A 12,013-nucleotide genomic window follows, 5' to 3' on the forward strand; every position below is an offset into this window, starting at 1 on the left:
ATACCTGAGTGTATGAGAAGTGAGATCATTGCACAACACCATGATGACCTAATGCATGGTCATATGGGAACAGAAAAAACGGCAGAAGCAATTTCATGAAATTACTATTTCCTAAACATGAGACGAAAAGTACAAGGTTATATTTAATAATGCGAGACTTACATCAGAGACAAGCCAGCAAGACATCAACCTTACGGGAAGTTACAATCGCCAGAAGCACTAAAGAGACCATGGGAATGGATTACCATTGACTTTGTTGGACCACTACCAGAATCCAAAAGATATAATTACCTGATGGTAGTCACTGACAGACTTATGAAGTTCATCCATTTAATCCCAACCATAATAAACATGATGGCATCACAACTTACAACCCTACTTATGGGGCATGTGATTGTGAATCATGGAATGCCATAATACATCACATCAGACAGAGACAAGTTGTTTACATTAAAGTTTTAGTAATCATTGATGGATTTAATGGGAATTAAGCAAAGACTTATGACCGCATATCATCCATAAGCCAACGGACAAACTGAATGAACAAACCAGATGATCAAATAATATTTGCGACACTATGTGAACTACCAGCAAGACAACTGGGTAGCTTATCTACCAATGGCATAATTTGCTTATAACAACACCATTCACTCCACAACAGGGGAAACACCATTCTTTGCAAATTACGGCTATAACCCCATATTGCTTAGAGAACCACGGAACCAAGTACCCACCGTAGAAGATGCCGAAGATGTCATCAGAACCATTGATTATCTATGAACCTAATTGTTGAGAGACATCGAATTCATGAATCTTCGCATGGCAATCTACTATGACAAGAAGCACGGGAGTGCTCCAGACCTAAAAAGGGGGGAGAAAGTTTACCTACTTCGCAGAAACATCAAAACAAAACAACCAAGTCAGAAATTGGACCATCAGAAAATTGGACCATTTGTTATCGACGAAAAACTGGGACTAGTTAATTATCGACTACGACTACTAAAAAGCATGTCAAAAATTTATCCAGTATTTCATATCTCGTTATTGGAACCAGCACCAGAGAATGCAAAAATTGCTGAAAAAGTGGAAATCAATGACGACACTGAACTTGAGTACAAAGTGGAACGAGTCCTAAATCATAAACGAGTCAGTGGAAAACCATATTATCTTGTGAAATGGAAGGGATACAATACCTCAGAGAACACATGGGAACCTATCGAGAATCTGACGAGCTGCCACCAACTTGTTCAACAATACCATCGGGCAATTCAAGGTTTGACCAAAAGAAAGGATCACGCAGCATCTGGGTCAGACTAGGATCTTCTGACACTGCAGCCAGCTGGGAGTCGGTGATAAGGACAGATGACCCTACGCTCTCTTTTTGGACATCCTTCAACCTTTCTTCCTTAATTTTCTCTTGTTCTTCCAGATTTTCCAACTCTACGATCTCTTTGAATTCATGAGCCAAGAATTCATTCGCACGTTGACGAAGAAGCTTTTCTTATTTTCGAAGACGGTTCATACGAGCCATAATTTTGAACATCTCTTCATTCACGCGATCTTCTTCATCACGAAGTTTTTGTTGAACGGCGACAAGTCGACGCCACTCAGCATCGGTAAAGGACGGTTTTGATTCAACACAGCGAGAACGACCTTCTTGAACACACTCGCTACAACGATCAGAGTCTTCTGATTTAATACAGTTCTTATTCAGGCGGGCACAGCGGACACACGAGGATATCATGATGAAGCCTTGATCTTCGATTTTTTGGGCCAAACTTTTCTTTCGAACGGATGCTTTAGACGCCATGGTCAGCAATGAAGAAACATAATATGGTGAGGGCAATGAGCACCTACCAGGAGGGAGTCCAGCCTTATAAGGTGTTTCGAGGACGAAACGCTAGAAGAGGGGGAGGTGATGTTACAGCACCAATGACGTTAGGCGGATATAACAGGCAGAATCAAGAAGCAACGACAGCCAGTCATTTAGGCAAGGACTGACCATGATGGATGCCTAAGGGAAAGGCGCAGCGGAATCACTATGTCATGTGATCATCGGCATAGCAAGTGATCTGGTCCGCAGAGCAACCGATCTGATATTTCAGAGTGATGCTATGAAATAACAGATCCAGCAGTATGAAACTTCATAGCAGACGATATGAAGGGAGGAACTATATAAGAACATTCATTACTGTTGTATCTAGCACTCTTAGTTTAGTTCCTCGCGTTTAATTATAAGTTTATCACTTGAGTACAAGTTCACTAGTCTGATTCGTCAGTTACTCTCTTACTATTAAGGATATGTCCTTAATAGGCCTTGCTTCTATCTTTACTGTTCATTGACCTTGTGTTACCTTTAGATTGTCCTTGATCCTGGATTGGATTATTATATCGTTGCGTCGAACATATACCCGGTCGGTATATCACTAGGCTACCTGGTCGGTAGGCCCAGGCAAGTATCGGATATAGTCCAGGGACTATATCACCTCTTCCCAAAGTAGTTGACTAGCAGAAGAACAGCAGAGACGGATCCCAGGGTGTGACAACTACTAACTTCCTGTCTAGGCCTACCAGTGTGTTTAAGTACCTGGTTTACATACTCTTCTAGTAGTAGCCTAGGCATTACTAGCATGTTCTAATTATATATATAGACTATCTACTATATTAATACTTCCTTCTAGTACCTCTTAAGAGCTTTATTAACTAGTTTCCTAGCTGTTTATAGACCTTGAAAAAGCCCGGGCCGGGCCCAACTTTCAGGCCCGAGCCCAGCCCACAGGCCCTACCCCGGGCCTGCGGCCCACGGGCTGGGCCTGTGGTGAAGGCCCGCGGCCCGCTAAGAAACAGGCCGGGCCTGACTTTTAGGCTCGAGCCCGTGAGCCCGCGAAGCCCGGGCTTTTGAGCCCGGCCCACGGGCTGCCCGTCAGGCCCGTAAAATGCATAAATATCCGAATTAGGAAGGGCTTAGCTATATAATTCTGCTTAATCACCATGTAAAAAGACCCTTTCTTACGGCGGTTTTGGTCCTACATTATCAATCGCTCGATTTCACCTAGAAGTATTCTGAAATTTAAGGAAATTTGATTGTAAATAAGATAATTAGCTTCAGTATTAATAGATTTGGTGAATATAGGAGCTCCCTGACCGTGATGTGGTGGTTCTTTGTATATACCACTAAAAATTACAAATATTCCTGAAGAAATATATTTTGAAGTATAGCACCACCGATCTATCTTCATGTATATGTCATGAATTCTCCTGAAATCACTTGATTTAGAATTTTATATAATGAAATCAGGCTTAATTAAATCCCACAGTTCACCTCTATACGAATTGAATATCTTTGAATCCTGTAAAATACTACTTGTCGTAAGAAAGCAGATTAAAGTTCTGGATTCACAGACTTAGAAAAATTATCGAGATTCTGGAGTTCATCAGGAAAACACTCTCTAATTAGCCGGTATAGCCCGCCAAGGGCCTGCGAGCCCGCGGGCTGCCCATGGCTAGCTAATCAGATGAACATAGCAACTAGAATATGATAGATCACCTTCTGTAGCTCACTGATTACGCTGCTCAGGGGCTCTCTCAGCTCCCACTCTTTAGTAAATACCTACGTACTAGCTTGAATGAACTTTTTGTGAGTCCTCCATACTCTTTCTCTTATTCATGCTACTACGTGATTACTGTGATATCGTAATGTCATAAAGTCAAGCGTCCCAGTTCTGTGATACTCACCCATCATTTATAGATGACGCTAGCTTCTTTGAGACCTTATAACTACCTCCTTCGGACGACTTCCTACCTGATCTTTTGTTTAGCCAGCTAACATACTCAGTCGCACCGTCAATCAGCGATTCTAATCCTACTAGTTTCCCCGCTTAACTACCTCCTGCGATTCCACCCTGTCTTGAACAGATTAGTCTCTATCACGAGAGGAAGACTCGAACGTACATCATCTTTGAGATGGGAAAAGACTCAAATCTTTTTGTGGCGTGGTGGCTTTAGACAGATTTTGGGAGGAGTAAGTAAATTCATTGGGATGCGCCCTAACAATCTCCTGCTTGGCAAGGCTTCAAATAAGTAGCAGATGCTGAGGATGGAACACCAAAGGTTCTTTATACTGCCTGTCGAGCAGTTCAAGAACATCCAAAGGCCGGAGGGGGCTTATCTACGATGACACGACATTGTACTGGGGCTGGGTGTAAGCGATCAACCAAAAATTCCACCATCAAGCAGTTCATACAGCCGGTAATACCTGCCTTATTCTATTATCTACTAGCTTACTTACTAACGCTCTATTACTAGACCGGCCAGCCACCCAGCTCGCTCAATATCACGCAAGCAAGCTGGGAAGCCGCGCAGATCTGATTCATCACTGAATCCCGACTCCCCTTTCAACTACTAAGTCATCCTGGCTTCATTAATTTGATTCAAATGGCACAACATATGACATCGCAGCTAGACATTCTAAGTCCCAAAACAGCGCGGAGTCGCATACATACTACTGTTACCAACCATCAACAAGAGCTACTTCAGACGCTACTGAAAGACAGCAAGCTATCACTTGCCCTTGATTGCTGGACGTCTCCATTCTAACAGGCCTTTATGGCTATCACTGCCTACTTTGTCAATGATAACTAGAATTATCATGAGTTGCTCCTTGGGTTTGAGCCCCTCTCTGGAAAACACTCAGGCATGAATCTCAGTGCTGTGCTTCTGGAGCTTCTCTAAAAGCATGAGATAGCAGACTGAATCCTCATAGTCACTACTAATAATGCTTCCAATAACAACACGTTAATAGAGAGCATTTAAGACTCAATTAAGTGTCTTAACCTTGGCGGTGACATTCCAATCATCTAAGTTCCATGTCTCGCACATGTGATCCAGCTTTCTTTGAACAAGCTTCTTGGCCAAATAAAAGCAACCCCTAAAAATAAGGCTGCCGAATTACAATGGTTGGATGAACAAAATCAATCTATTCGCTCCCAACAAAAGAAACGGGAGATTATCAATACACTTAATAAGGTATGATACTCTTAAACTCACTAAGCGTGATACTAATTACTCTCGAAAAGGTCCGAAGCTTGGCTATCTTCATTAATGCTAGCTCACAACGTCGGGAAGACTTTTATGAACTCCAGACTAAGCTACCAAAGATACTACCAATCCAAGACGTCAAAACACGATGAAATTTGACATTTCTTATGCTCCGTCGTGCGAAACATCTCTGGTTGATTTTCGACCAGTATTGCTTGAAGTACAACCAGTCACATTTGATGCTTGACCAAGAGCAATGGCGCTAAGTCGACTACCTTTTATGGATCACCCAGCCATTCTTTAAGTATACAACAGCACTCTTGAAGACGAGAGATGTAACTGTGCACCTTGTCTTTACAATCTATAACCTACTTTTTGAACACCTGGAAAAATCAATACACTAACTTCAGCGAAAGAGAGTACCATGGAAAAAGCTTATGCTCACTGCTTTAGGCGCTGTAAGTGATAAGCTCTGATTCTACTACAGCCAGACCTATGAGGCCCATGGTGATCTTTTTGCAATTGCAACAATCCTGGACCCACAGAAGAAGCTCCGATTCTTTATAGGAAAGGATTGGACGAAAGATGATAAGGATGAAGAAGAATGGCATGAAAGGTATAAACAGAGCCTAGTTAACTACTTAAAGTCATACAAGCAATGGCTTTCAAGAGCTCATCAAACAAACACGCCTGAAGTCACTATCAATGAGGACTCCCTATATGATATCACTTCTGTGATACAAGAGTCGGCTGGGTCATCACAAGCAAAGGATCAAGACAATTTAACTCGTTATCTCGACAGTGGTAAGTGATATTCGTTATACGTCTTTTATTACTATGCTAATAAAGTGTATATTCTAGGCATACTCAAAGTTAAAAATATCCTGGGTTACTGGAAGGATCACCAGCAAGACTTTCCAGGGCTTGTAAGTGTTGCACACGACATCCTTTCGATCCCTGCCACCGGCGCTGGCGTTGAACGTCTATTTAACTCTGCTCAAGATGTCTGTCACTATTGCCGAGGCTTGCTCAACCCAACCATAATCCAGGAACTTATGATGTATAATTATACAACAAAGTTCGAGGTTGAGTCAAGCGATCTGGCCCTCTAAGAGGCATATCTCTCACAGCAAGAGATCGAAGCTGAGTGAGAAGAAAAGCAAGCCAGGCAGGTTCAAGATAAGCTTGATCCTATCAGTACTACCGAAGAAGATGATACAACAACCTCGCAGGAGTAGCAACAGCCTACAACCCAACCTACTTCAGAGCGTGTCACGAGTAAGCGACGAAGGAGCGCAGTAGTATCTAATGGAGAAGGAGAGCGACAGGAGAGTGTACAGTCTGATAATGAAAGAGACCACCCTCTTCCGGAGACTCAACAGCGTGTCTCGGGGAGGAATCGCAAGCGCGCAAGACAAGGAGATAGTTAGTTTATAGAGTATTAGTCTTAATCAAGATTCAAGTATTAACCAGAGTAATTCCCTGTGCTTCATCTACAAAAGTATCATACTAACTACGCATAATACACGCATTAACTGGCATTTTTGACTGAATTGAATACAACTGAATACCATTAAATACTGTTAAATACTACTCGAAACTGCATAATTAATGCATATTGAAAGAATCACATGTTTGTCTTGTTTAAAGGCCCACAGGCCGGGCTCAGAAGCCCGTGGGCCTAAGGTCAGGCCCGTAGCCCGTGGGCTGGGCAGCCCGGCCCGCCAAGAAACGGCCCGCGGGCTTTTTCAAGGTCTAGCTGTTTAAGGCTATATGCAGTGATCATAAAGGGTTATATAAGGAATGCCATATTCATATACAACCTTAGTGAAATTTAGTTTTTCTTAGGCTTAAGCAGCTTTGCAGGCCTTAATCATATAAGATTTATTAAATTTAATAGATTTAGGCATGTTAGGTGGTGGGAATAACTTCAAAATGAATAATAGTAGGTAAATCTACAGTTATGGTGAAATCTACAGTTATGGTGCGGCGCACCCACACCGCCAAGTAGTGTAGGTGCATATGTGTTGGAAACTGCTTTACCATCATGAGTTCAGAAATTACTAGTATTTTGCATACAAAGTAAAAAGTAATAAAGGTCTGATTTTTTCTAACTACAGGCTATCTAATGTACCTTTTATACTACTAGAATAGGGGCTATCTGATGATATCTATGTATACTAATATCAGGGGTAAGAGGTTAGATCCTTCCAGAGTAGCAAGATCTAATGCTGTAAAGGGAAGGTTAAATCAATATGGAAAGAATAAGTAAGAAGGGAAGAATAAGCAAATCATCCAAAACAGGTAAGTAGTAAGTTATATCAACAATATGGCACAGATATCTGGACAGGCTGCTTTGGTGTGGATCTAGTACCCACCGACCTCGCTTTCGCCAGCTTCAATATCCGACTGACCACCATGACCTCAGATTTATCCGCGACAATCCCCAGGTTGTGCATCTCGATGCTTTTTCATGATTCTAGCGTCGCAGTTAGTGGCGCACTGCACATATCCTCTACGCGTTGGTTACCAATCCGCTGCTGGGAGAGAAAGTTCAAGTCCGTGTACTCAATCGACCAGTCTTTTCATCAAAGGCGAGTCGGCGCGGCACATTATCCAGGGTGATATGAGATAGCGCCTGCTTGCGAGCCACCCGAAATTCGAGGCGCGTCTTGCGAGTTGTTGGTTGCGCTGAATGAAGAGCACAGCTGTGGTTCGGTTTGCTCCTGCAGAGTCCCCGGCGGCTACGAGCATTGGCGATCCGCCAATGATGCTCATGATGTGGCCGGAAAAGGGGACACTACGCGCTCAGTGTTGTATTATTTGAAGACGCTGTCTAGCCCTCGCTGGATTTTATTATCAGAGAATCTCTGCAGAAATGCATTATCAGGCTTTATCAAGATTAGTCCACCCCATTGTCTGACTCCATACGCGCGAGGCTGAGACCCAGGTATCCTGCACAAAGCACTGCAACTTGTCACCAGCACCAGCTTTGCCCCGTCCTTGACTACTATTTAAGCAAGGAAGGAGCCACTTATGGCTCATTACACTTTACGGAAAAAGTGGTATAAGTATCAGTTATGGCTGCAACACACAGTCTCATCCAGAATGCATTCCAGGCAGCCATGCATGAGTTTCAAACAAATCTGAACAACGATGAAGTTTACACCAAGCTCCTTGCAGTAACGTCCATTGATGAGGTTTATGACCTGACCGACAAGCTTCAGGCTGGTCAGGGCAGAAAAGGACACCTTCGCCATCTAGCCAAGATTGAGCCTTACCTCAACCGCCTCCGAGAATATACTGGCGTCATTGATACTTTTGTGCAGGTACATCCGGAAATCATGGCATTGATCTGGGGTCCGATCAAGCTGCTACTGCAATGGAGTAGCATTTTGAAACAGTCATTTGACGCGATTGTGGACACAACAGCAGACATTGGATTGTTGTTGCCGGAGTTCCAGGAAGTTGCAGTCTTATTCTCACAAAATGCCGGGATCTATGATGTTCTGGTTCTGTTTTTCAAGGACATCCTAGACTTTTATCAGGTTGGCTTGAAGGTCTTCACAATGCCACGTACGTTTGGAGCACATGTTGCATGGAAGTCTGATGTCTGCTTATGAGCTGACTATGATCTTGCTTGGTGCAGGCTGGAAATACTTTTTCGAGTCCTTGTGGCCGCGGAAAAAAGAGTACATCAACCTGGTGAAGACCCACATTGAAAGACACGCTCTGCTGATGCGGAATGAAGTGAGGTTGGAGCATATCCGCGAGGAGCATGATGCTCGCTTGAGGGCCTTTGAGCATTTCAAGAATGCTGAAAAATCACAACGTTTGCAGCAATTTTACGCTATCAAGGCGGACATGAGTCCCAAGTCATATGACGATAAACTCAACTGGTACCATAGCCGTGTCTGTGACGGTACTGGGACTTGGTTGTTTCAAGACGACGTGGTAAAAGATTGGTTGGATGTCAGTGGTGGTTCTTCAAGGGTCCTCTGGCTTCAAGGAATTCCAGGTGCAGGTTTGTGTAGCCCCCCATCTCCATTTTGGCCATGAATAACAGAGGCCGACGTCCAGGAAAGACATTTCTTGCGGGTGGCATGGTGGACAAGGCGTATACCATCGGCCATACTGCCTTCGCCTTTCTCAGTCACGCCTTCAGCAGCAGCACTTCAGCTCTAAGTGTTCTACACTCGCTTCTATTTCAACTCGCCTCGCAGCACGAGGATCTCCAAGATGTACTCTGCCACTCAACCAATGAACAAATCAAGAGCAATGTTACCGTGGCAGTCGATACACTCAAGGCCGTTCTGGACTGCGCCGGCCACGTCTTTCTCATTATTGATGGGTTGGATGAGATAGACGTCATTGAGCGTGGAGTGCTTTTGGAAAAGCTCCTGCACCTATCTCATGAATGCCATGAGGCCCGCATTTTTATCAGCAGTAGACGTGAGGAGGACATCACAGAAATTCTCAAGGGCAGCTCGGAAACCATTCGGGTTGATGGAAGGAATGAGGAAAGTATTCAAGCCTTTGTCGATTATCAGCTAAGACAGATTTTCCAGAGTAGAAGATTTCCTCCTCAAATTCAGGATGAAATAACGCGCTCGTTGGCACCGCTTGCATCCAAAGCCAAAGGTATGAGAACTGCGTTCCTCCGGCGCGATCTTGCGGCTCACGCAAATACTTAGGGATGTTCCTGTACGCCAAAGTTGTCTTGAGCGGTATTGAGTTGGTAGACGACGTGGCTGAACTTTGCGAAGAAATGAGCATACTGCCAGAAGATCTGGATGATGCGTAGGGATGCCTGTGATCATAAACTTTGTGGATGAACTGACCTGTCTTGTTGCAGATATTCCCGAGTGCTTGTACGAATTAACAAACTGCGACCACCGTCGGCTCGCGTCAAGGCCAGAAGAATACTGGCCTGGGTGGGTTGCTCGCCGACGCCGCTAACCGTCCAGGAGATCGAACAAGCACTGACGATCAAACCTGGAAGCTTTGAATTAGAGAAGAAGGTGTTCGCCAGTCCGAACCTTAACAGGCTATGCGGACCCATTATCGAAATAGTTGATGGATATGTACAATTTGTACACTTCACAGTCAAGGAGTAAGTATCATGAGATTCGGTTGCAACATATCTGGCTAACGAGAGAAGATACTTGTTCAGCCCCGGCATAGACGGACATATTAATCTTGCCTAGGCGACTCTCGATCTTGCCATCTGCTGCACCACTTTCCTCAGTCAAAGACATTATGATGTTGTTACTCTGGGCGATGATGATGGTTTCCCCAGCCTCCTACTGGATGGGAGCTATCGACTGCACTATTTCGCAGCAAATGGCTGGTTCGAGCTGGTCAAAAAGTACTTGCAGTTGATACAGAACAAGCCATTGCCAGCAGAGCTTGTGCACAGTCTAAAGACGCTGATGGTCAAACGCAGCAATCACGAATTTGCAGCAGAACGAGACACTTCTATCAAGCCTGCATACTTGCAGCCTGTCGAAACGGAGTATCCGGATCTATATCAATTCCTTGTTAGCATAGCTCAATTTCACGAGAGATGCTCACAAACATGGTACCATATCAACGAAGGTATACCACTATACTCGCAGCCCCGGTCAGAGGACTGACGGCAATAGGGAAACATTGGATTAGTCTGGATCCACTGTCGATATTTTATATATCGGCGAAAATTTACCGAGAGCTAGACTCCGAGCTCTGTCATTCCAGCCATCATCAACGAAACTGCCGCTGCGATCTTATTGAGCAAAATTTCGGCAAACGTCCGTTCAAATGTGGCTTCTTGAACTGTTCTTTTCAACAGCATGGCTTCGAATCCAAAGCGCAACGAGCAACACATGAAAAAGAGCATACCCGCCCATGGAAATGCAGCGTCTCTGGGTGTGAGTATGAGAACATCGGATTCCTCTCCCGCAGCATGAGAGACCAACACTTAGAAAAGGCTCATAAAGACAAGGCACAACCAAGGGAACTTCCTGAGGACACCATCGGACAAGATGAGGTGCAGGCACTCGTGCTCGATTTAGTCAAAGATCATCAAGTTGAGATGGTCGAGCTTCTCCTGCCGCGCATTAGCGATCCCTATCAATTCTCTTCGCTCTTGGGCAAGACGGTAGGCGAACTCGGGTCTGTGCCAATGGCGCAGATGATAACGCGGGTCTGCGAGGAGGCGGCGAAGCACAGGGCTGTGGATCAATTTTATCACGGAGCTATAAAGACCGGTAATGTCGAGTTTATTGATTGGCTTATCAACTCGAACCAGATGCCAGAATATAGAAATCAGGTGGCGTCCATTATTGCGGCTTTTGTGAAGAGCGACTCAGAGGAGATGTGGAGACTGTGCAAGCAGTTCATGGCGGCTCTCTCGCGAGCCGACGAGGCAGCGCCAGGTCGCATCATCGACTTAAGGATGTCTGATGTTTGTTTTGAAGACCAGGTCATAAATGCCACCTGCAGGATCGCAAAGAGAGAAGAGATGCTACTTTCCCTGTGGGAATCCGTCGGAGTGAGTAAAGAGCTCAAGGTTGCTAAGCTTTCATATGCTTTGGGAGCTGTTGCCAGAACGACGTGCTCTATTCGACTCGGGACCGCTCTTCTCCAATACGGAGCTGATATCAATGGACATAAGCGTAACGGAGGGGTCTCGCCCCTTCAATTTGCTGCGCGGAAGTCGTCGGCTGAGAATGCCGAGTTCATGAAGTTCCTCCTCTCGGAGGGCGCGGATTCAGAAAAGGTTTCGCGCTCGCGAAAGCCTTCTGATGAGAAAGGCGCCCAGGAAATCTCCCAATGGCTTGGGATATCATGGAATGAACTGGTCGAGAAGACCAGAAATCAAAGAAGTGTCGATCCTCAATCAAATCAATGATGGAATCACTGTCGCCGGCCAAGTCGAACTCATTCAACATTGTCGGACAGGACTCAAGGAAAGCCAGCAGCCAGAAGTATAGAC

The 12,013-nt window shown here is 44.7% G+C and overlaps 1 protein-coding gene across 1 annotated transcript; it reads left to right on the forward strand.

Annotated features, from left to right (window-relative positions):
- Positions 1–8,117: 8,117 nt before the first annotated feature.
- On the forward strand, positions 8,118–11,929 carry CDV56_102002 (uncharacterized protein; the record flags this gene model as incomplete). The annotated part of the gene is made up of 7 exons (XM_026755621.1): positions 8,118–8,613; positions 8,687–9,061; positions 9,118–9,678; positions 9,732–9,837; positions 9,893–10,121; positions 10,245–10,577; positions 10,868–11,929. The coding sequence occupies 7 exons, from the start codon at positions 8,118–8,120 to the stop codon at positions 11,927–11,929; spliced, it is 3,162 nt and encodes a 1,053-aa protein (XP_026610780.1).
- Positions 11,930–12,013: the final 84 nt, after the last annotated feature.

Source organism: Aspergillus thermomutatus (genome assembly GCF_002237265.1).
Source record: "Aspergillus thermomutatus strain HMR AF 39 chromosome Unknown NODE_278, whole genome shotgun sequence".
In the NCBI taxonomy this organism is placed as follows: domain Eukaryota; kingdom Fungi; phylum Ascomycota; class Eurotiomycetes; order Eurotiales; family Aspergillaceae; genus Aspergillus; species Aspergillus thermomutatus.